The 24806-nt window shown below is 43.1% G+C and overlaps 1 protein-coding gene across 1 annotated transcript; it reads left to right on the plus strand.

Moving 5' to 3' along the window:
- The first annotated feature begins 1878 nt into the window (after nt 1–1878).
- On the plus strand, nt 1879–4589 carry pkib (protein kinase (cAMP-dependent, catalytic) inhibitor beta). The gene is made up of 2 exons (XM_078213705.1): nt 1879–2026; nt 4507–4589. Exons 1-2 carry the CDS (start codon nt 1879–1881, stop codon nt 4587–4589), a joined length of 231 nt encoding a protein of 76 aa, XP_078069831.1.
- Nucleotides 4590–24806: the final 20217 nt, after the last annotated feature.

Genomic DNA, 24806 nt, shown 5'->3' on the forward strand with positions numbered 1-24806 from the left:
GTCAGACCATTTTGACTGTTCAGCAAAACTGCAGTTCGTTCAAAGTTCAGCTTCGGGTGCAAGGCAGCCTCATGGAATGCATCACAAGAATTAGGAGCAAGAGTTTATGCAGCTCTTCAAATCCATTCTTTTACATGACAAGACCATGGCTGGTCTGATCCCAGCCTCAACTCCACACAAGAATACAATCATTGTTTTATTTTACAGATGGAACAAACATCTCATTCCAAAGCAATGCTGTTCACCAGACTAAACTTTATTCCTTTCCTTGTCACAACTTTTGCAGAAGGAAAGTTACACACCCTCTCAAACATCTGGGGCACGATTTTCTCGGCCCGCTGTGCTACTCGAGCAACTCAACAGGCCGGGAAATGTCATCAGGAGGGAAAAACGGGATTCGTGACCGGCATTCCGGCTGGTCATGATCTTCCTGATCCATTTTTTACAGCGAAATCAGTCTTGCTCCAAGGAACAGCGTAAGGCTGATTATCACATGCAGAAGATGCTCTGCATCCCTTTAGCAAGCCTGCGACTCAATTATCTGGGCTCACTAAATTTTCTGCCCCTGCCGATGGAGTCCATAAAGCTAACATGGAGGTGCAGCAAGCAATTAGGAAGGCCAATGGCATATTAGCCTTTATTGCAAGAGGATTTGAATGCAGGAGTAAAGATATCTTGCTGCAATTGTATAGAACTTTAATGAGCCCACACCTGGAGTATTTTGTGTAGTTTTGGTCTCTTTACCTCAGGAAGCATATTTTTTGTCATCCAGGGAGTGCAATGAAGGTTCACCAGACTGATCCATGGGAAGGCAGGGTTGTTCAATTCAGAGAGATTGAGGAGACTCAGCCTGTGTTCTCTAGGGTTTAGAAGAATGAGAGGTGATCTCATTGAAACCTACAAATCTCTTACAAGGCTCAACTTGGTAAGTTCAGGAAGGATGTTCCCCCCTGGCTGGGGATTCTAGAACTGCGGGGCAGTCTCAGAATAAAGGGTAGGCCATTTAGGACTGAGATGAGGAGAAATCTCTGCACTCAGAGGATGGTGAACCATTGGAATTCTCTACCCCAGAGGACTGTGGAGGCTCAGCTATTGAGTATATTCAAGACAGAGATTGATATATATTAAAAACATCAAGAGATACGAGGATAGTATGGAAAAATGGCACTGAGGCAGATGATCAGCCATGACCTGGTTGAGTGACAGAGCAGGTTTGAAGGGCTGAATGGCCTACTCCTGCACCTATTTGCTATGATTCTCTGTTCCTATTTGCTACCTAACTTGGATAAGGCAATCTTGACTCAGACTTTTCCATAACAACAAAAAATGCCACTAAACTGCAATATACAGACAGTTCAATTTCCCAACTTTTCCACATGAACTCTAATGGGTAAATTATGAGTATGATCTTACCGCTCATTCACGCCACACTGCCGCTGCAGCGAAGATGGAGAGTTTGGCAACAAGCCAAATCCCTGTTTACTGCAGCAGGATGGAAAAATCCCGCTGGTGTGAACAGTGAAAAAAATCCAGCCTATGTCTTTGTGTGATAATAAATCTGCAGCTGACATCTGACAAATAAAAAAATAGAAAAAATGTAAAACAGACAATTGCGTGAGATCAAAATCTACCCTCATATCTCTTGGGTGAATCTGGATAATTTAATTGTCGAACAGTAATGTCATATATGTTTATTCATGGATCAACAATTTAGGACTATTATAGGTGCACTGCTCATGAGCAGGATAGTGCTGAGTTTATTTCTGGGTCTGGCTTGATAGAGGGTGGGGTTGGAGGAAACAGGATAAACAGCAAGTGCTAATATGTTATAATTCTCCTTATTTTTTTCAGTTGTTGCTATGAGGAGACGACTCAGAAATGACTGATGTGGAGCCTGGCGTGACAGATTTTGTTTCATCAGGTCGGGCAGGCCGCAGAAATGCCTTACCTGATATCCTTGGCTCTCCCACAGGAGCCAATTCAGCTGATTTACCGGACAAGTTGTCAGAGCTATGCATAAGCACAGGTAGGGATTTCAACCAAAAATGTCCTGTAGTTAGTCATTGTAGGAGCTACTGTTCAGCAACTGAGCTTTTAGCTTTATCATCAAATATTACAGATAATTGAGATATAGATTTTTAAAATTTATCTTAACTATGCAATTTGTGCACAAGAAGGGTTGTTAGATGCTGTGATGCACTTGATAATGTTCCAATATGCGATATGGTTGTGTAATAAAATAAAAACAGAAGTAAAATGTTTGAAACATTCAGTAGCCGAGGAGATAGCTAGGTAGAGAATCTGCCCCAAGGTATTATCGGATCCCAAGATTTTCCGAATTCACTCGTAAGCAAACCACACAGTGATGCATTGAAGGAGACTATGACATTTTTCCTCCCAATTTCTATCCCTCCCTTGTTTCCGACTCCCTATGTTATGACCAATCATAGGGATTTGGGATTCAGGCATAAGCCTGCATTATTACATGACCATATTGTATATTGGAACATCATCAAGTGCATCATAGCATCTAACGACCCTTCTTGTGCACGAACTGCAAAGTTAAGATAAATTTAAAAATCTAGAAAATGGAGCATTCAGCCAATTCTGCTGGTCTCACTGTATTACCACTTAGATGGTTCGCATTGAAGTCAAGTAAGAAATCTCAGCAAATCTGTCCTGAAATCTTTGCAGCATATTTATACTGGAATGAGTGTAAATGTAGGGCCCGATTTTACCAACAATTTGCGCCCGTTTTCGGGCGCGAAATCATGGTAAAGTCGGGTGTGAGGCCTTTATCGCGATCTGCACCCGTGTCCACGCAGATTGCCACTTTACCGAGAGCATTTGCATGCATTTAAATTCAATTAATGAACTGCCCGCCTAACTCTATCAGCATTTCCCCCTTTACCACCGCGTTTACCAATCCGGAACCACGCTTTTAGGGACCTGCTGAATAAAAATCTGAGTCGGGTGCTCAAGCTTCTGAAGAGCGCGTTCAGTGCTTCCAATGGCTTTCTGGCTCAGATCAGTGGTGGGGGGGAGGAGGGAGGCGGGGCAGATCATTCTCTGGTTGGAGGGGAGAGGAGGGGAGTGAGGTCAGATCATTGTCTGGTTGGTGGGGGGGAGGAGGAGGAGGCCTGTTAGATGTATCTCTGGCGGGGGAGGGCCGATTGTTGTCTGGTGGCGGGGGGGAGGGCTGACCATTGTCCGATGGTGGGGGGGAGGAGGCGAGTCAGATGTTCCTCTGGAGGGGAGGGAGAGTGAGGCCAGACCATTCTCTGGGGGGCGGGGAGTGAGCCAGATCTTTGTATGGGGATGGGGGGTGGGGAGTGAGGCCAGATCATCATCTGGGGGGGCGGGGGGGAGTGAGCCAGATCGTCGTCTGGGGGGAGGTGGGGAGTGAGGCCAGATCATTGTCTTTGGGGGGGGGGGGGGGAGAAGAGGGAGGTGGGTAAGATGTATCTCGGGGGGGGGTGGGCAGATGGATCTCTGGTGGGGGAGGCAGATGGGTCTCTGGTGGGGGGGTAGATGGATCTCTGGTAGGGGGGCCAGATGGATCTCTGGTGGGGGGGGCAGATGGATCTCTGGTGGGGGGCAGGGGGGTCCGCTGCCACTCTGCGGACAATCGGTGGGGGGGAGGGGGGCAGGGGTGGTGATTGGTCTGGGTGGCAGGGGGGTTGGATAAGGCCCCCCCCCCACTATCCAGACCACTTTCTCCGGCCCGGGAGCGATCTGACATGGGTGCGCTTTTTCAATTTTTTTTCTAACTGCGCATGCGCAGTTCAGAGCTCCGATCGTTCTGGTCGCACTGAGCCCCGCCCACAACGCGAATTGGACTGGAGATGGCTGAGAGCGTATGGGGGTGCCTGAAAGCAGATTTCTAAGTCGGATCTGTACTACCCCCAGATTCGGCACTTCGAATGAAAATGGTAAAATCGGGCCCGTAGTGTGAAACATCAAGGCCACCAATGAGATATCAATACCTGACAATATCGCTCATGATTTAAGGAGCTGGTGGACTGACAGGTGTGAGAAGTGCTCTTCACATTTAGTTAAAGTTTTGGATATTTCTGTCTTCACCTGCAAATTTGTTAAGAAAAAATGACTATTTCTTCACAAGAGGTCATGTAGCTGCAGCTTTACTACCCAAAAATCCAGGAGAATGATCTCCTGGGTGAAGTTTTCCCGAAACAAGAACAAATGAACTTTGAGATCAACCCTACCAAAATAAATTCAATACTGGTGTTGTTTTCTATCTGGTTACGAAGGATATTAGATGTAAAAAGTAGGATTTTTGAGCATCTCTCTGAGATGTCTGGACAATATTGTTAAGATTACAACAAAGCCTGCATAAATCCTAAATATTCAAAACAAAGTGTACTATTACAGTATTTGTTTTCAAATTACAAAATCAGTAGCCACAATGATATTTTTAAAGCAAGAGATTACTGAGATATATATCCTTATTTCTAATTCTATTTCTTCTTCTTGATTTGATCCCAGATGAAGGAGAAGAAGAAAAAGCATCTTCTTCAGAAGCACCACCCAAACCGCCAGAATGTGAGGACAAGAACAATGCATCATAACAGGCCACTGAAGTGCAATATTACATGACATGTGTACATATCATTTTCACAAGAGACACTGAGAGGCTCAGATTTATACACCAGCTTAAAGCCAGCGATTGCAACCTTAAGTTGAAGCAAGCATTTCTTTCATTTTAGAGTGCGGGGAAAAATTAGATTGGCTTCTCAAAGATAAAGGCTGGAATTTTCCAGCCGTTCATGCCAGCAGGATTCTTTGGTCCCGCTGCAGTGATCGGAGATTTGGCTGAGCGCCAAATTCTCCGTCCTTGCTTGAGGGGCATGAACAGCCAGAAAACTTTGGCCAAAATTTCACCAACCTGTTTTGTTTTAACTGATTATGTTTTCTTTGACTGACGGCATTTACCACCACACTGATACATATTCACATGATTAGGCAAAATGTAAGGTGTGTGGATAGAATATTTATCGATATCAGTAGTTTGTGTTTTAACTTATAAAATGCATTAGAATTTATTTTCTGATCTGACAATAGTTTCTAGAAAATGGCATATAAAGGAGATTGTTCTATTTCTAATTCCAAAACTGTTTACTGATCCATGTTCTTTGTGATGTTGTACAATCTTTGTTCTAAACTTCCAACTTCCAAGATGGGCATTGACTGCTTTGTACTCTGTAGCTTGTATGGCATTTGTGAAACCTTTTAGATGAGATTTTTGATATAAAGTCACCTTTTAAGAAAAAAGTTGCTAATTTGTGTGTCATTTGTCTTGCAGTAATGAACTGAAACATAGGGCCCGATTTTACCATCATGTTGCGCCCATTTTCGGGCGTGAAAACTTGGTAAAGTTGGGCGTGAGGCGAGTAGCGTGATCCGTGATAGAATGCTGCACCTCTGCCACATGGCTCCCAGGCTGGATAATGCCTCCCACCAGCCCCCACAGACATTGCCCCATCCCCACAAAATTACTGACCCCCTTATCCCCCCACCATCTTTACCAAGGCTTGAAAATGCATTTGCATTTAAATTGACTGAATGGGCTGCATGCCCAACCTTACCGGCACTTCCCCCTTTATCACCGCATTCGCTGTTAACAGACATGCTCCACAAAAGTCCGATTCGGGCGCTCCAGTTAGTGAGGAGGTAAGTGCCGAGCGTCCGACGGCTCTCTGCTTGAGATCAGTGGAGGGGTGGGGGGAAGGGGGATCAGCTGCCATCTTGCCTGAGATCAGTGAGGGGGGGGGGGGGGTCCGCTGCCACCCTGTCTGAGATCAGTGAGGAGGAAGGGGGCGTCCGCTGCCACTCTGCCTGAGATCAGTGAGGGGGAAGGGGGTCCGCTGCCACACTGCCTGAGATCAGTGAGGGGGAAGGGGGTCCGCTGCCACACTGCCTGAGATCAGTGGGGGGAAAGGGGGGGGTCTGCTGCTACTCTGCCTGAGATTGGTGGGGAGAAGGGGGGGTCCACTGCCACACTGCCTGAGATCAGTGGGGGGAAAGGGAGGGGGGGGGTGTCTGCTGCCACAGTACCTGAGATCAGTGGGGGGAAAGGGGGGGGGGTCCGCTGCCACTCTGCCTGAGATTGGTGGGGGGAAGGGGGGTCCACTGCCACTCTGCCTGAGATCAGTGAGGGGGAAGGTGGGGGGGAGGGGACCGCAATTGGCCTGGGTGATGGGGGTGGGGGGATAAAGGGAGTCAGTAATGTTGTGGGATTAGGCAATGTCTGTGGGAGCTGGGGGGAGGCATTATCCAGCCCGGGAGCCATGTGTCAGGGGAGCAGCATTCTATCATTTTTTCTGCGCATGCACAGTTGGAGGTGCCGATCGGAGCAGCAGTGTTTCAGGTGCGTTAAGCCCTGCCCACAGGCTTGCGCAGCGCGATTCGGAATTGCTGATATTTTTTCAGGCAGAGTGCGTATGGGGGCGCCTGAGAACGGGTCTAAAAGTCGGATCTGAAACACTCCCAGTTTCAAGTCCGCTCAGCACTTAGAATCAAAATGGTAAAATAAGGCCCATAAAGCACAAATACCAACTGATTCCTTAGGAAAACTATGTGGTGGGGTGGTATGACGGGTGGAGTGGGAATGGAGGTCAAAGAGGATTTGGGAGATGGGGGGGTTGAAGAGTTCAGAAGGGGTCTAATGGGGTGGGGAGGGTGGGCCTTGGACTTCTCAACATTACATCCAGACTACATGAAATCTCATAATTTCAAAACAAACATATATGGCCAAGAAAACATCTTGCTGGTTACAATCTACCTCACTCAACTGATGAACCTCTCGCCACTTGGAGGAAGCACTGATGTAACAAAAGCACAGAATTTACTCTGGTGGGGAACTTGAATGTCCATCAAGAGCGGCTTAGTGGTACTGAGTTTGACCGAGTTGTCTGAGTCCTGAAAGATGTAATTGCCAGACTGGGCTTGCAGCAGGTAGTGAAAGAATGCTACCCAGCTCTCCATCATTGCTGTACTATAGCTCAAGTGTATACCATCTATAGGCTGCACTGCAGGAACTCATCAAGGCTTCTTTGTGAGTAGCTCCCAAATTAGTGACCTCCCCCACATTATAAGGACAAAGGCAACAGGTATCACCATCAAATTCCTCTGCAAGCCACACAAAACCTTGACTTGGGCATTTATTGCTGTTCTTTCATAGTTATTGGCTGGAACTTTCTGGTTGTTCATGCCAGTGAGATCTTACAGTCTTGCCGACAGCACACTCCCGCCAAGGATTTCCCAGCAGCAAGGGGTGCATTCAATGGAAACTCCATTGACAAAGGCAGGACCAGAAGATCCCATCGCTGGCCAATGGCAGACCACCTCCTCCGCCACCAAACACACAAAGAGTTGCATGGAAAATCCCGCCCCATGGATCAAAATCCTCAAACTTCCTTTTGAGCAACACTATAGGAGTACTTGTATCACACAGACTATCACGGTTCAAGAAGAATTCCCACCACCACCTGCTTGGAGCAATAGGGATGGGAAATAAATATTTTTCTTTCCATTGAAGCTTACATCCTGAAAAGGAATAAAAAAATAAGGTGTTCTGAAAGTATATTAAAAACAACTTCAAGCTCTAAGTTCAAAGCAACTTTTGAAGAATATATTCTGTTATGGACATGGATGAAAGAGAACTGAGGGAACTCCTTTGGCTTCCCTCACTATCTGTAATCAGTGTGTTTTTGAAAAGGATTTTGTGTTCTTCTTAACCCCTGTGTGTGGACAATTTGAATGGCTTTGAATAAATAGGATTATTTATTACATTGCTCACTCCGAAAATCTAACACAACATCATTTACTCACACACAGACACGCAAATACCATACACACACACTCAGACACACTCTATCTCTCTCTAAGAAAAAGCAATTAAAGAGGATAGTGCACTTTTAGAAGTTACACATAGTCCATATGTCATGTGATTGGCTTGTCTAGATACAGGCTCAATAAAAAAATGGTTCTTTTCCATTTTTGAAACTAGGTCGATGAATTTAATAGCCAAAGTCATATCTCAAAGTTGTTGCAGGTTTCTCTTGAAAAAATGGATTTTCAGCAGTCACAATGATAGTTGCTTGTATTCTTATTAATTGAGATTAATTTTGCTGCACTGGTAGACTTGAAAAGGAACAGTCTTAGAGACATTTTGATGTTGCTGTCTCCAGTTTTAAGGCATAGATCTTGCTGCTTTCGCTGCTGCTGTGTTGTTTGCAGACTGACTGGTTTCTCTCTGGTGCTTGAAGTAAGATGACCTGAAGACAGTTTCAAACAGGTGACCACACAATCAATACTTATAATGTCCACCCAGAATGATTTGAAGTTTGAAGTCTTCTACACAATGGGAGATCAATGGTGTCATTCTCATGTACTTATGAGTTCATTGAATTCTGTAATTCTCTTTGTTGTATATCATGTTTAGAGTCGGGGGGGGGTTCTGTTCTGCCCACCCTGATTTTGATTTGATTCGATTTAATTTGATGTATTATTGTCACATGTATTAATATACAGTGAAAAATATTGTTTCTTGCGTGCTATATAGACAAAACATACCGTTCATAGAGAAGGAAATGAAAGAGTGCAGAATGTAGTGTTACAGTTAGAGCTAGGGGGTAGAGAAAGATCAACTTAATGCAAGGTAAGTCTATTCAAAAGTCTGACAGCAGCAGGGAAGAAGCTGTCCTTAAGTCGGTTGGTACGTGACCTCAGACTTTTGTATCTTTTTCCCGAAGGAGGAAGGTGGAAGAGAGAATGTCCGGGATGCGTGGAGTCCTTAATTATGCTGGCTGCTTTGCCAAGGCAGCGGGAAGTGTAGACAGAGTCAATGGATGGGAGGCTGGTTTGCATGATGGATTGGGCTACATTCACGACCTTTTGTAGTTTCTTGCGGTCTTGGGCAGAGCAGGAGCCATACCAAGCTGGGATACAACCAGAAAGAATGCTTTCTATGGTGCATCTGTAAAGGTTGCTCAGAGTCATAGCTGACATGCCACATTTCCTTAGTCTTCTGAGAAAGTAGAGACGTTGATGGGCTTTCTTAACTATAGTGTCGGCATGGGAGGACCAGGACAGGTTGTTGGTGCTCTGGACACCTAAAACCTTTCTACTTCATCCCCATTGATGTAGACAGGGGCATGTTCTCCTTTACGCTTCCTGAAGTCGAAGACAATCCCCTTCATTTTGTTGACATTAAGTAGTGGGTGGCGGGGGGTGGGGGGGCAGTGGGGTGGGGGAGGTGGACCGTGCAAAGGTCTGATGACCTCGGGTGAGATTTTTCCGATTTTGGGGTGAGCGTGACTGGAAAATCCCACCCAGTAGGTCTGAGAGTCCATTGATTTTGAATATTAGGTACAGAAAATGAGTTGAATCCTAGAAGCTTGGCCCATGAACTTTTGTTAAGCAGAGGCCTCATTCCTAGATGAATGCACCTCTTTGTAACCCAATATGCCTCCACTCTCTATGTCATAAACAACAGATTCAAATATCAAGTGGAATACAGTAAAGCAGTAAATGTGCAAAAAAAATCTTTATTCAATTTGTTCACATCTTACAATGGCCTCACCTTGTAAAAGGCTGGAGCTTTGCACTGGAAAATGTCACGAGTTAGCTTCAGAAAAACAACGTAATCTTTTTTTGCTTAACGTGCTGACTTCAGACATACACTATACAATCCACCATGTCATCATTGCAACCATACACTTTTGCAGTGACAATATTTTTAAAAGAGAGAAATTATTTTTACTGATCGCAGAAATTTGACATTTTGTGTGTCATTCTGCTATTTCTGTCTTCCACTTGAACAGATCAACTAAGTGGTTTAATTTGGAAAGATAAATGTTAAAATTGCTCGCAGAGAAATATCATTCAAAATGATGGAAATCAGGCAGGTTCTTTTGCAGACCTGTCATCTAAGCCATACGATTTTCTGATCTTTCTCTGACCAAGGATAACTTTCTTCCACTCCGGAGTTGTGGGTTCTAAGTTAACTAAAAATAATATAGATATAGAAGTAATCAGATCAATCACAGCTTGAATGTAGTAATTGACTGGTACTAATATTGCACTTTCCTGAGGCCTGTGCCCAGCTGCATTGGATTGCTTGGCGGCAGTAATGTCAAAAGACTGAGTGAGGATGCTTTTAGTCTTTCAGCACTGATTATACCAATGTGTCCTTGAGATTGTACTTTTTCCTCAGAACAGACATTTTCGTGTCACAATCGGACACACTAATTCCTGACATCCTATCCTTCACAGAGGCATGCAAGATTAGAACATCAATGCAAACCCCTTTTGTATCCAAGCTCTCTCATAGAAAATTTTTAAAAGTGGCAGGACCTGACCATTTGGCTCCTCAATCTGACTGATCTTCAGCCTCAACTCCACCTTTCTGTTTTCTCCTAATTTCCTTTCATTCCCCGAGTATCGAAAAATCTATCCATCGCTGTCTTGAATATGCTCAATGACAAAGCATCAACAGTTCTCTACCAAAGGTAGAGACAAAATTTCTCTTCATCTCAATCATAAATAGCCAATGTTTTATTTTGAGACTATATCCTCCAGTTCTAGCTTCAGTTTGGGATAGTTTTTTCTCAGCAACTACCCTGTCAAGTCCCTTAAGAATTTTCTACATGTCAATGAAATTCACAGAATCACCTCTCATTGCCTTTGGTTCTTCTAAATTCTAGGAAATATGGAGCCCATAACTTCTGACTGCAGGGTGGGGAGGGAGATCATACTCAGGAGGTACCCTGAAGATGTGTTGGAATCCCACACCCCACAGAGGTCCCCACCCAAGGACTCCCGAGGAAATTCAAACTTCTCATAGGCAATTACCCTGTACTGGGAACTATCTGGAATTCTGATTTAATTCGGAGATTTGGGATAGCTCTGACTGTCTTAACAGAATAGTTACCAAGGAAAAGTTAGAAAAATTAAAACCACTTCTAATTCTTGATAACTATAATACTGACATTCCCTGACAACCACCACCCCCCCTCCCCCCCCCACCAACCCTCCATGCCGCTCTCTCCACTGGGACCTCTATGCCTGATAATCCCAGTTCCCCACTATTACATAATCTGTTCATATCGGCGTCAGGGCATACTGACGTGAATCATGACAGGTCTCCCATGGTGTGTACCTGGCAAGCAGAACCTGTCAGAGGAGTTCAGGTGAGTGCATCACTCATCAGAGAAAGAGCCATGCCTGGCTATTGCCCGCTGACCCTCCTCCCCCCCACCCCCCCCCCACCCCCCTTACACCCCCCTCTCCCCCTGCCTCAAGCGGTGCACTAATCTGAACTCCTCCAGCAGGTTTTGCTCGCCAAGTGCAAGCTGTGGTATTTCATGCATACCACTACTAACCAGAGTATGTCAACCATAGATAAATATGATCATCAAAAGAACAAGGTGGAGACAACAAGATGCACATAGGTCCATTCAATCTCTTTCAATCATTTTGTTACCTGATTATATGTCCCACTTCATTTTATTACTGCAAATACTAGTGACAAAATCAAACTCTGGATAATCTGAAGTTCCAAAGGGGAGTCATATTTAATTCAAAACATTAACCCTGTTTCTCTGATGCTGCCAGATCTGCACTTTATTTTTATTTCTGGTTATCAACATCTGCAGTATTTTGCTTTTATCAAAAGACATGGCTGAGTGACTTTCACACATTCCATCAATTCCTCATCCTTGCCTTCGACCCAGGGGTGCAACTAGAGGGCATACAAAGTATGTCACGCATGGGGGCCGCAAATGGACAGATAAATAAATAAAATATGCTTCAAAAAGTAGGATGCAAATCATCTCAAAAATACACATATTTATGTATCAAAATGGTTCTATCTGAAAATACAGCACATAAAACATCATTGAGGTGTTAGCCACTGAACGCCAAATAGCTAACTGACATAATTGCTATCATTTTACGACACTTTCAGTCAGAGGGCAGGAATAAACGCAGTATGATAGGAGTCCATTGGAAAACGTAGCCAGACATGATTAATGTTAAGAACGTCCTTCAGGGGTTCAAAAATAAATCAAAAATAATTCAAGAGGATAGTCAGAAAAAGTTGAAAACATTGATTACAATTGGGTTGTCCAATGCTCATGTAAGCAAAATGTCAGCAGTAGCAGCACATGCATCAATTCTATAAAGTTTCAAGTTTATTTATTAGTCACAATTAGGCTTACATTAACACTGCAATAAAGTTAATATGAAAATTCCCTAATTGCCACACTCCAGCGCCTGTTCGGGTACACTGAGGGAGAATTTAGTATTGCCAATGCACCTAACCAGCACATCTTTTGGACTGTGGTAGGAAAGCAGGGCATCCGGGGGAAACCCACGCAGACACGGGGAGAACGTGCAGACTCGGCACGTGACCCAAGTGACCCAAGCCGGGAATCGAACCCAGGTCCCTGGTGCTGTGAGGCAGCAGTGCTAACCACTGTGCCACCATGCCAGAAAAAAACTATCACTAAATGATGACAGGGATGCCCATGGGGACACTAGCACTGAAGCTAGCATGGATAAGGTTACAATGGGGTTGGGGTCATCCAGATCGAAAATAATTCCCACCAACGTTAACAGTTAACAGCACTGAAGCTAGCATGGATGCTACAGCCACGGATGACAGTGGGATGAATGCAAACAGGGAGAGAATCCCAGTTACCTGAAATGTTATCATCGCCAGTGAAGACAGCGAAGAAAGTCAGAGTTACAGACAGTCAGACACAACTACATGCTCAGCAGAAACTGTTTTAGCTCATTATGTGCTGATCCGTAAAAAGCTTAGTGCAACTCGATTTCCAAGTTTGCTAACGACATAGTGGGACAGATCTCAAACAATGATGAGACAGAGTACAGGAATGAAATAGAGAATCTGGTGAACTGGTGCAGTGACAATAATCTCTCCCTCAATGTCAATAAAATGAAGCAGATTGTCATCAATGTCAGGAAGCATAGAGAAGAACATGCCCCTGTCTACATCAACGGGGACGAAGTAGAAAGGGTCGAGAGCTTCAAGTTTTTAGGTGTCCAGATCGCCAACAACCTGTCCTGGTCCCCCCATGCCGACATTATAGTTAAGAAAGCCCACCAATGCCTCTACTTTCTCAGAAGACTAAGGAAATTTGGTATGTCAGCTACGACTCTCACCAGCTTTTACAGATGCACTATAGAAAGCATTCTTTCTGGTTGTATCACAACTTGGTATGGCTCCTGCTCTGCCCAAGACCGCAAATACTACAAAAGGTCGTGAATATAGCCCAATCCATCATGTAAACCAGCCTCCCAACCATTGACTCTATCTATATTTCCTGTTGCCTCAGCAAAGCAGCTGACATAACTAAGGATCCCACGCACCTTGGACATTCTCTCTTCCATCTTCTTCTGTCAGGAAAAAGATACAAAATTCTGAGGTCACGTACCAACCGACTCAAAAACAGCTTCTTTCCTGCTGCCGACAGACTTTTGAATGGACCTACCTTGCATTAAATTGATCTTTCTCTACACTCTAGCTATGACTGTAACACTACCGTCTGCACTCTCTCGTTTCCTTCTCTATGAACAGTATGCTTTGTCTGTATAGCGCTCAAGAAACAATACTTTTCACTGTATAATAATACATGTGACAATAATGAATCAAATCAAATCAAATCAAATCAAAGTCATATGCTGCTATTCTGACCTGACATCCTCAAAGTAGACAAGTGCAGAAGGTTGACAAAAATTTTGTTCACCCATCTGCATAGTGTCTTAAAAAACTCATTATGCTTCAGTGTTTGATTTACTGAGCAACCTATGACTCAAGCTATCACATATTACTCCAAACATCTCTGCTTGAGCAAAGAAACTCTTCCATCACATTATTTAAGTTGGATATGTGTATTGTACTTTGTACATTTTGTACAATGCTTGGGTATTAAAGGGGTTAAAATAGCAAACTTGTATGCTGATTGGGGTGCGAGAGCCATTGGAAGAAAGGATATAATTAAATAAAGTTTGGGAACCTCTGAAAGTGAAAATGGCATTCAGCTGTATTTTCCAATTGTCTCTACTGTTTTGTATTTCCTTTCACTACACCACCATTATTTCACATTTCTACCTGTCTTCTGAATAAAGGGGATACTTAGTTCAATTCCTAATAAAGATTTAGCACCCCAATCTCCTGATTGCCTTCCCTGCCTGCTTGCTGAAGCTGAATCCAAAGCTGTGTATCTTCAGTCCCTATTTAACCCCGAGATTAGCTTCAGATCAATATCTTATCAATTACCAAGAGTACCCATCCAGGATCTTGCACACCAGCAGAAACCTGTCATTCACAATAAAAGAGGCAGAAGGATGTGACTGTGAGATCCAGGGTGTAGCGATAGAGGAGCTTTGACCCTTGTTGACTTTGACCAACAGGTAAGAGATACTTGCTACCTATGTGGACGAGAATAAGTACTTCAAGGTAGATGAGTAAAATGGGTGGGTGGGGTGCCCAGGGTTGCCATGCGCTGTCAACGTTTGGCTACAGCTTGTTCTCGGCGGTGAAGCTCGAGATGTTTAGCTCCTTCCTGGATGCTTTTCCCAGTTGTTGTGTCACCTATTTTCTGAAATAGACTGTACCCACATGACCCGGTGCATGTGGACTGAGACCAGGTTAAATCAACATGCTCCTAAAATTGTTTGGCATGTCAGAAACCAACCTTGTCGATTTATATATGAAGGAAATTGGGACCACGTGACAAAGCACACCAGATATAACTTCAAAACCTCAAAGTACAGGATATACTGAGTGCAGAACAAATGCTTAAAAATCTGGAAGCCTGAATCTCAGTTCACTACTTAAATGGCCATTGTTATGAGGACAGGGAGCTGAGTCAAGGACTGCCGAGGTTGGGAGTCCCCTTACCCTGTGCCTTCAATATGACCTGGAATGTGGCCAACACAGCTCCAGTGGATAGTGTACTGGTCAATCAAGGGGCAGATGTGGGACCTATCTGCTTTGGGGGAGTGGGGGTGCGGGGGGTTGGGTAGTGGTAGTGAAAAGGAATAAAGTAATGATGGGAAACAGTATAGTCATGGCAATAGGTACTATACTATTATCTGCAGTCATTAGTGGGAGTCTGAATGTTGTGTTGTCTGCAAAGCCAGAGTTAAAAACATCTTGCGATGAGAGTCAAATTTGAAGTGGAGGGACCAGTTGCTGTGGTCCATCCAGGAATCAGTGACATAGGTAGAATTAGGAATAATTTTCTGTTGAGAGAATTTGAAGAGTAAGAGTCCAAAATTAAAAAGCAGAACCCCAGATATAATCACTCGATTGTTACCTGAGCCAATTGACACAGTGATAAGCTGTGTTGAAGTTTAAGTGAGTGGCTGAAGGAGTGGTGTGGGATAAAAGAATTTTGCTTTAGAGTCTCTGACATGCACTGAGGAACGAGGGAGCTGTTTTTTTGGGACAGACTCCACTTGTACCACACTGGGACAAGTGTCCTGATGCATTGAATCACTAGGCCAGCAGGCAGGGAGGGCCTTGTACTTGGGTGGAGCTAAGAAACAAGGAGCAGAAAACACAGGAGTCATTTCTCAGCCCCGTACCAGTAATTGCAGTGTAGGACAGGTATAAATCAAACAGTTAGACACACATGTAATGCAGGTAATATAGTGATCAGGGGGACTGAGCAAAACTGTCATGTTGAGAAGGTGTGCATAAAATCAAATCTTAAAAAGTTGTTTTTCTTCCATACTCTCTTGTTTAAATTCCATTTTAAAAAATGAACAAATATTAACTCATCAGCTTGCTGGAATATGACACCCCTTGCATTATATGACAATTCCAGCCAAGCCAACACAGTTGATGGATGAGATGTCTGCATCACCCATCTCTAGACAAAGGCAGTGCTATTTGCGACTCCTCATCTCCAACGCTGTGCTTAAGGTTTCACAGGGGTGGCACAGTGGCACAGTGGTTAGCACTGCTGCCTCACAGCGCCAGGTTCAATTCCAGCCTTGGATGACTGTCTGTGTGGAGTTTGCACATTCTTCCTGTGTCTGAGTGGGTTTCCTCTGGCTGCTCCGGTTTCCTCCCACACTCATCTCAAAGATGTGCAGGTTAGGCTAACTGGCCATGCTAAATTGCCCCTTAGTGTCGGGGGACTAGCAGGGTAAATATGTAGGATTACGGGGATAGGTCCTGGGTGGAATTGTTGTCGGTACAGGTTTGAATGGTCGCCTTCTGCACTGTAGGGATTCTATGATTCTAGTTATCTGGCTCAAATTACAATTGGGATTTAATGAGGGTTCTTGAAGTACATCGTTAGCTAACTTGACCTGAAAACACCCTGTCACAGGACTGAGACTTGAGCTGTTTGAATTCCTTTAATTTAGTTTTTGGATTCTATCTTCAATAGCAGTTTAATCTCAAAAGAGAAAACTGAACTCTAGGCTAGCAGCCTGCCTCTGACCTCCATCTCTCTCAAAGTCAGCTCTCCAGAATGAATCCTGTATTTTGTCTGGAATGAACTAATTCCCTGAATAGAAAAATACTTTGCTGCATCTTCAACCACGTTTCGAGAATAAAGATCAGGAATTCTGCCCTGTGCTTCAGAACTAGCCGCTCATCTAGTCAAGCTGTTCCTGTACAGCTCAACACTGGCATCTACTTGACAATGTGGATAATTTCCCAGATATGTCCTGTCCACAAAAAAAGGCAGGACAAAACAAACTGACCAATTACCACCTCATCAGCATCCTCATGATCATTAGCAAATTGATGAAAAGTGTTGTCGACAGTGCGATCATAGGGCACTTAACCAGCAATAATTTTCTCACCGAAGCTCAGTTTGGAGTCTGCTCGGGCCACTCAACTCTTGATCTCATTACAGCCTTGTTCCAAACATTGACGAAAGAGCTGAACTCAAGAGGTGAGGTGAGAACGACTACCCTTGACATAAAGGTAACATTTGACTGAATGTGACATGAATGAGCCCTATCAAAATTGAAGCAATGGGACTCATTGGTGGGAATTAAACCAACACAAAGGAAAATTGTTATGGTTTTTGAAGGTCAATCATCTCAGGCCCAGCACATCAGATAAGTAACATTCAAGTGCCAGGCAATAACCATTTCCAACAAGAGAGAATCTAACCATCTCCTCTTGATATTCATTGGCATTATCATTTCAAAATCTCCCACTGTTAACATCTCACAGGTTACCATTGGCCAGAAACTGCACTGGACCAGCCATATAAATATTACAAGACCAGGTCAGACACTGGGAAAAATGCAGCAAGTAACTCACCTCCAGAATCCTCAAAACTTGTTCACCATCTACAAGGCACAAGTCAGGAGTGTAATGGAATACTTCCCACTCGCCTGGATGAATGCAGCTTCAGCAACATTCATATAGCTGGCTATTATATTGTTTCTCAGACTTTGAGGCAAGCTACGTGGAGAACCTGAATGCTGCCCATAACTTCCATGCAACTTTGCTGTCCATAATGGGAGCTAGCACTCCCATTGATGTCTCCATTCTTCCAGTAGCCTGATGTTGAAGATTGAGAATTCAACCCTGACTGTGCTTGTCCATAACTTGAACTATACTCACTTTGGCCGTGACCATATCCAGAAGCATCACCAACCTGCTCATATGTACCATAACTTATAACTTACAATAAGCTTGGCACCATTGAGGACAAAGTAGCCCCCTTGATTGACACTCCATCCATCACCTTAAACATTCACCCCCTCCACCACTGATGCAAAGTGGCAGCACTGTGTACCATCCACAAGGTGCTCTCCAAGCTTCCTTCAAAACCACCTTCCAAAGCTGCTACCTCTACTACCTAAAAGGACAAGGGCAGCACATGCTTGGGAACATCACCAACTGTAAGTTTCCCTCTAAGTCATACACCATCCTGACTTGGAACAATATTGCCATTTCTTCACAGGCACTGGGTCAAAATTCTGAAACTCTTTTCCTAACAGCACAGTGGATGCACCTACACCAGATAGATGGCAGCAGTTCAAGGAGGCAGCACACCATCAGTAACAATAGGCAACAATGTTAACCTTGCCAGTCACATCACATTCCATGACAAATGTAAAAAAAATCTTTATCAGTTTGTTGGGGAACTACCCAAAGAACAGATTTGAGGTCTCAAAAACAGCTCATTTTCATATGGTGAACTTGCCTCTGATATACACTTTTGCTTTTAGATCTTCCCTTATCTGAACTAAACTTCTCAGAAGTCATTTTTATTTACTTTCGTTTGTAAATTCATCTTTTAGAATGGAATTGTGAAATTCACACCCCATCTTCTCTTTTAAACTTCTAACATTTTTACTTAAACTCTTGATAGAAACATCGAAACTAGAAGCAGGAGTTGGCCATTCGGCCCTTTGAGCCTGCTCCACCATTTTGATCATGGCTGATCATCAAATTCAATATCCTGATCCCCCCTTACTCCCATGTACCTTGATCCCTTTAGCCCCTAGAGCTATATCTAATCTTTTCTTGAAATCAGACAATATTTTGGCCTCATCTATTTTCTGTGGTAATGAATTCCACACATTCACTACTCTCTGGGTGAAGAAATTTCTCCTCACCTCAGTTCTAAAAGGTTTACCCCTTATCCTCAAGCTATGACCCCTTGTTCTGCACTCTCCCACCATTGGGAACATTCTTTCTGAATCTACCCTGTCTAATCCTGTTAGAATTTTATACGTTTCTATGAGACCCCCTCATTCTTCTAAATTCCAGTGAATGTAATCCTAACCGATTTAGTCTTTCCTCATATGACAGACCAACCATCCCAGGAATCAGCCTGGTAAACCTTCGCTGTACTCCCTCAATAACAAGGACATCCTTCCTCAGATAAGGACACCAAAACTGCACACAATACTCCAGGTGTGGCCTCACCAATGTCCTATATAATTGCAGCAAAACATCCCTATCCCTATACTCAAGTCTTCTCGCTATGAAGGTGAACATTTTGCCTTCTTTACTGTTTGCTGTACCTGCGCACTTACTTGCAGCAACTGATGCATGAAGACACCAAGGTCTCGCTGAGTATCCACCTCTCTCAATTTGCACCCATTCAAGTGATAATTTGTCTTCCTGTTATTGCTAACAAAGTCGATAACCTACATTTATCCACACTATACTGCATCTTTCATGCATATGCCCACACACTCAGTCCATCCAAATCACACAGAAGCATCTCTACATCTTCCTCACAGCTCACCCTCCCACCCAACTTTGTATCATCTGCAAATTTGGAGACAATATATTCAGTTCCCTCTTCCAAATCATTAATATATAATGTGAACAGTTGGGGTCTTAGCCCAGAACCCTGCAGAACCTCACTAGTCAGTGACTGCCAATCAGAAAAAGACCCATTTATGCAAACTCTTTGCTTCCTATCTGCTAATCAGCTTTCTATCCATCTCAAGACATGACCAGCAATCCCATGCGCTTTAACATTACCTAGTAATCTGTTATGTGAGACCTTGTCGAAAGCCTTCTGAAAGTCTAAATAAACCACATCCATTGGTTCTCCTCAGTCATCTCTACTAGTTACATCCTCAAAGAATTCCAATAGATTCATCAAGCATGATTTCCTATTTGTAAATCCATGCTGACTTTGCCTGATTATACCACTGCCTTCCAAATGCTGAGTTATGAAATCCTTGATAATGGACTCTGGCAACTTTCCAGTGCCAATGTTAGGCTCACTGGGCTATAGTTCCCTGTTTTCTCTCTACCTTCTTTTTTGAATAGTGGGCTTACATTAGCTACCCTCCAATCTGTAGGAACCAGTCCAGAATCCAAAGAATTTTGGAAAAAAACACCAATGGATCTACTATTTCTAGGGTCACTTCCTAAAGTACTCTGGGATTAAGATTATCAGGACCCGGAGATGTATCCACCTTCAACCCCATCAATTTCCCCAAAACAATTTCTTGCCTAATTCTGATTTACTTCAGCTCCTCACTAAAACCCTTTTCTCTCAGAACTTCCAGTACATCATTCATGTCTTCCTTTGTGAAGACTGAAGCAAAGTACGTATTTAATTCCTCAGCCATTTCTTTATTCCCCATTATGAATTCTTCCATTTCTGATTGTATTTGTTTATGTCATCTTTTTCTTTTTACATACCTATAAGAACTTTTACAGTCAGTTTTTATGTTCCCTGCTAGTTTACTTTCATACTCTATTTTTTCCTTCTTTATCAATCCCCTGGTCCTCTTCTGTGGAATTTTAAACTGCTCCCAATCCTCAGGCCTATTGCTTTTTCTTGCCAATTTGTTTGCTTCTTCTTTGAATCTGATACTATCTCTGATTTCCCTTGTAAACCATGGTTTGGCCACAATTCCCTTACCACTCTTGTGCCAAACAGGAATAAACAACTTCTGGAGTTCACCTATTCATTCTTTAAATGCCGGCCATTGCCTGTCCACTGTCTTTCCTTTCAGTAATATTTCCCAGTCCATCATGGCCAATTCATGCCTCATACCATCATAGTTACCTTTATTGAGATTCAGGACCCTGGTCTCAGAATCAACTACATCACTATTCACCTTGACAAAAAATTCTACCATATTATGGTCACTCATCCCCAAGGGTTCTCTCACAGCTAGATTGCCAACTAATCCTTTCTCATTGCACAACACCCAGTCGAAGATGGCCTGTTCACTTGTTGGTTCTTCAATGTATTGTTCCAGAAAGCCATCCGATATGCACTCCAGAAATTCCTCCTCTATTGTACTGTGACTAATTTGACTTTCCCAATCTATATGCAGATTAAAGTTGCCCATAATCACAGATGTTCCTTTAACACACGCATCTCCGATTTCCTGTCTAATGCTTTTCCCAACATTAGCACTACAGTTTGGTGGTCTGTATACCACCCCCACCAATGTTTTTTGCCCTTTTTTGTTTCTTAACTTGACCCATACAGATTCCACATCATTTATGCTAATATTTTCCCTCAGTATCGTATCAATATCATAGAACATAGAACAGTACAGCACAGAACAGGCCCTTCGGCCCACGATGTTGTGCCGAGCTTTATCTGAAACCAAGATCAAGCTATCCCACTCCCTATCATCCTGGTGTGCTCCATGTGCCTATCCAATAACCGCTTAAATGTTTCTTATCATGTTTGATTAACAATGCAACTCCACCACCTTTTCCTTTCCGTCTGTCATTCCTAAACATTGAATAGCCCTCAATGTTTAGTTCCCATCCTTGGTCACCTTAGAACCCTATCTCCGTACTGCCAACCAAATCATACCCCTTTACATCTATCATGTGCAACTAATTCATCCATTTTGTTTTGAATGCTCCGAACATTCAGGGACAAAATCTTACGGTGAGCACTTTTAATATTTCTTTTCCCTTTCCTACTATTGTTTTACTCAGTCTTTATCATATCTGGCTCGCTCTATCTATCTATCTATCTATCTATCTATCTATCTATCTATCTATCTATCTATCTATCTATCTATCTATCTATCTATCTATCTATCTGTCTGTCTGTCTGTCTGTCTGCCTATCTATCTGTCTGTCTATCTATCTATCTACCTATCTATCTATCTATCTATCTATCTATCTATCTATCTATCTATCTATCTATCCTCCATTGTCTAATTAGGTTTTTCATAAATGTGCACCTACCAGGACACATTCTCAATTGCTGGATTTTTGAACTGAGTGTGACATATCGAAGTTTGTTGTTGATATAAAGTTAGATGGAAAAGTAAACAGTGAAGAAGATGAAAAGAGATCAAAAAAGTTTAAATGGGCAAGAACATGGCAGATTAAATATAATGTGATGAAGTGTAAAGTTATACACTTAGGTAGGAAAAATAAAAAATAATCTTTTTTGAATTGTGAGAGACTGGGAAATGTTTGCATTCAGAGGGACTTGGGTGTCTTTGCACATGAATTATAGAAAACTAAAATGCATTTCTGCTGAATCCTCTTTTAAATGTGCCAATCTATGTAACCTGCCATCCATTATAGCTCATTAACATTAGTTCCAAGAATGTCAGAACATTGGGTGCAATTGTTATTTTAATCAAAACCAATAAAGTGGGTACTCTAATAATAACAGAAAATACTGGAAACATTCAGCACTTCTGGCAGAACATATGAAGAGAGAAATTGTCTATCTGGAGGAGGGGTATCAGAGGTGAGATCAAGCTCGTGAAACTGCACACATCTATCTACACACTGGCATTCGTGCAACTGAAGTTACAAACTGTTTCTCTTCACAGATACTGCCAGAAATGCTGAGTATTTCAATTATCTTTAGTTTTTATTTTGGGTTTTCTGCATCCACAGCATTTTGCTTTTTTATCAGTATATGTTCTTCTCATGGTGCACATATGTGCAAACATACCAAACATCAGGACTTTATGTGCCTCAATTGGTAGCACTCCTGATTCCAAGCCACAACATTGTGGATTCAAGTCCAACTCCAGAACCTGGAACACGTGTCTAGGCTGAAAGAGCACTGCACTATTGATAGTGTTGTTTTTCACATGAGATGTTAAACTGCAGCCCTGTCTGTTCTCCCAGCTGAATGTGAGACAACCTGTGACACCACTTTGACAAAGAGCATTTCTTGGGATTTTGCTTGCATCAGATGTCAATGCTGAATCTTTTCGCTTGTTATTTATTGTCTTTCAGGTGTTAAGCGCTACACCAGCCTTTTGTAAGACATTTAACAAGGTAACCTATCATCTTCTGATTGGGCACGTTACAGCCTTTTGGGATCAACACTGAGTTCAACAACGTCAGACTGTGAACTTTCCCCTTCTTCGTGACCTTCTGCTTTTTTTTGTTTCCTTGGCTTGTCCCAATACAATCCCTCTCCTCCACGGGGCCATTTTTCACCTGTTCTTCAATTTTGCTTTCACTGAACACTGACCTTGGTTCTCCTATTAACACATTCTGCTATCTTAGGTCACTGTCAGCACTCCTTTAGTCCTTAATGTCACCATTAGCACTCTGTTTGTGTCCATGACACCTTTGTCTCTATCTCCTTAGCTCTGACCAATGCCTGACCTTCTTGCCCCACCTTCTCCACCACTATCCACCCCCATCTATATAACCTATTATATTTCTATTCTCCTTCAGTTCTGAAGAAGTCATACGAACTCGAAATGTTAACTCTGTTTCTTTCTCCGCGGATGCTACCGGACCTGCTGAGTTTTTCCAGCGTTTTCAGTGTTTCTTTTTTCATTTCAGATTTCCAGCATTTTGCTTTTATTACAGTGACCTCCACTCTCGGATCAGGATGGAATTAAAGTGGGTGGTGCACGAACATCAGCAGCCCCCTGACCCTGTGATGCACTATCAATAAGGCGAAAGACTACCGATATGCCAATATAAGTGTAGGCTTTTATTCACAACAGAATCAGGAGCAGATCCCAACAATTAACCGACCTGGACTGAACAAGGGGGAGGAGACAGCCACCTTTATACTAGGTGCTGAGGGGAGGAACCAAACTGGAAGGGGATGTGTCCAGGTATGACAAACACACACAATGGTGGTCCATATAGGACAAAGGCACAACTGAGGTCCACCACACCCTGACTCTATTTCCAGAGTCCGCCTCCTTATTATGACATGGGCAAACTCCCTACACAGCAAATGCCGGTGAATGGGAACTCTTCTCCCACCCCAGCTCATTGAAGGCTGGGGAATTCAGTGCTCCAAATAGAGTCTGACCGAACGGTCACTGATTATTGTAACCTGCAAGGTTTGCACAACTGTTCCCTACAAACAGGCTTGCCCACAGAACAGGCTTCCCTCTTCCAGCTCTCTCCTCGCCTTCATCCCCTTTTCAGTACCCTCTATTTCTTCCTTCACCGCCAGGCGTTTCCTTTCCATCTCCCGTCCTCTCTGTTCTTCCTTCGGCGTTTTTGCTCATAGAAATAAGTCCAACTATCTTGGACAGTAACTTCTGGTGAGAAATTCTGCCTACACTGGGCAATAAAGATACTGTAGATGCATTCGAATGGGAAACAGGCCATGAGCATTACCACCCACCCCCCAGACGGTCCTTCCCTCTGATCTCGATGTTTTCTTTAAACTGAACAACAGGTGTCGCTTGTACTGTCACAACTGCCCCGGACTCTCATTCATTCATTCATTCCATTCCCCTACTGGATTTATCACAATTGGCTGAGATTCGTTCCTTTCAATTATATATTAAACAAATAACCTTGGACCCAAGCAATCGGATTCAATCGTTGCAAATATAGAATGCTGCGTTTAAATTAAATCGAATTAAATGTCATCATTACTCTGAGAGAACAATTCCATCACACAATAATTGAAAATGTGGAACAGATTTTTAATGTCAGCACTCGGAACGGTAACTGTATTAAAATGTTCACGAATAAAGCAGATATATTTCCTGATAGGACAAGAAGGTTTTTATCCCTTCATTTTCCACTTAAAACAGTAATTAGTGAATTGGAATGATAATTTGTGACGATGATTACATGCAATGATTCGTAAACGCAACGGAGACAATAATTGTGAACAGACTTTATTTTAAATTATAATCTCTCTCCGCTTCCAGTGTTTTGCTCTTTGCCACTCTTTTTTCCCCCCTCGAATTCCTTTTTATGAAACTTTTCACTGTTTCGATCACAGTCGATGAAAGGCTCTTCATTCTCTCTTCGCTACGCCCCGCCGTTAACTCCTCCCAGCCAAGGCACTGTATATAGGGGCTCTCACTCCACA

Source organism: Mustelus asterias, chromosome 5 (genome assembly GCF_964213995.1).
Source record: "Mustelus asterias chromosome 5, sMusAst1.hap1.1, whole genome shotgun sequence".
Classification (NCBI taxonomy): domain Eukaryota; kingdom Metazoa; phylum Chordata; class Chondrichthyes; order Carcharhiniformes; family Triakidae; genus Mustelus; species Mustelus asterias.

What these genes read in the sequence shown, in the direction of transcription:
- pkib (XM_078213705.1), top strand. Translation starts at nt 1,879, where the DNA reads ATGACTGATGTGGAGCCTGGCGTGACAGATTTTGTTTCATCAGGTCGG. An exon ending in AGAGCTATGCATAAGCACAG is followed by an intron (nt 2,027 to 4,506) that starts GTAGGGATTTCA and finishes ATTTGATCCCAG; the next exon opens with ATGAAGGAGAAGAAGAAAAA.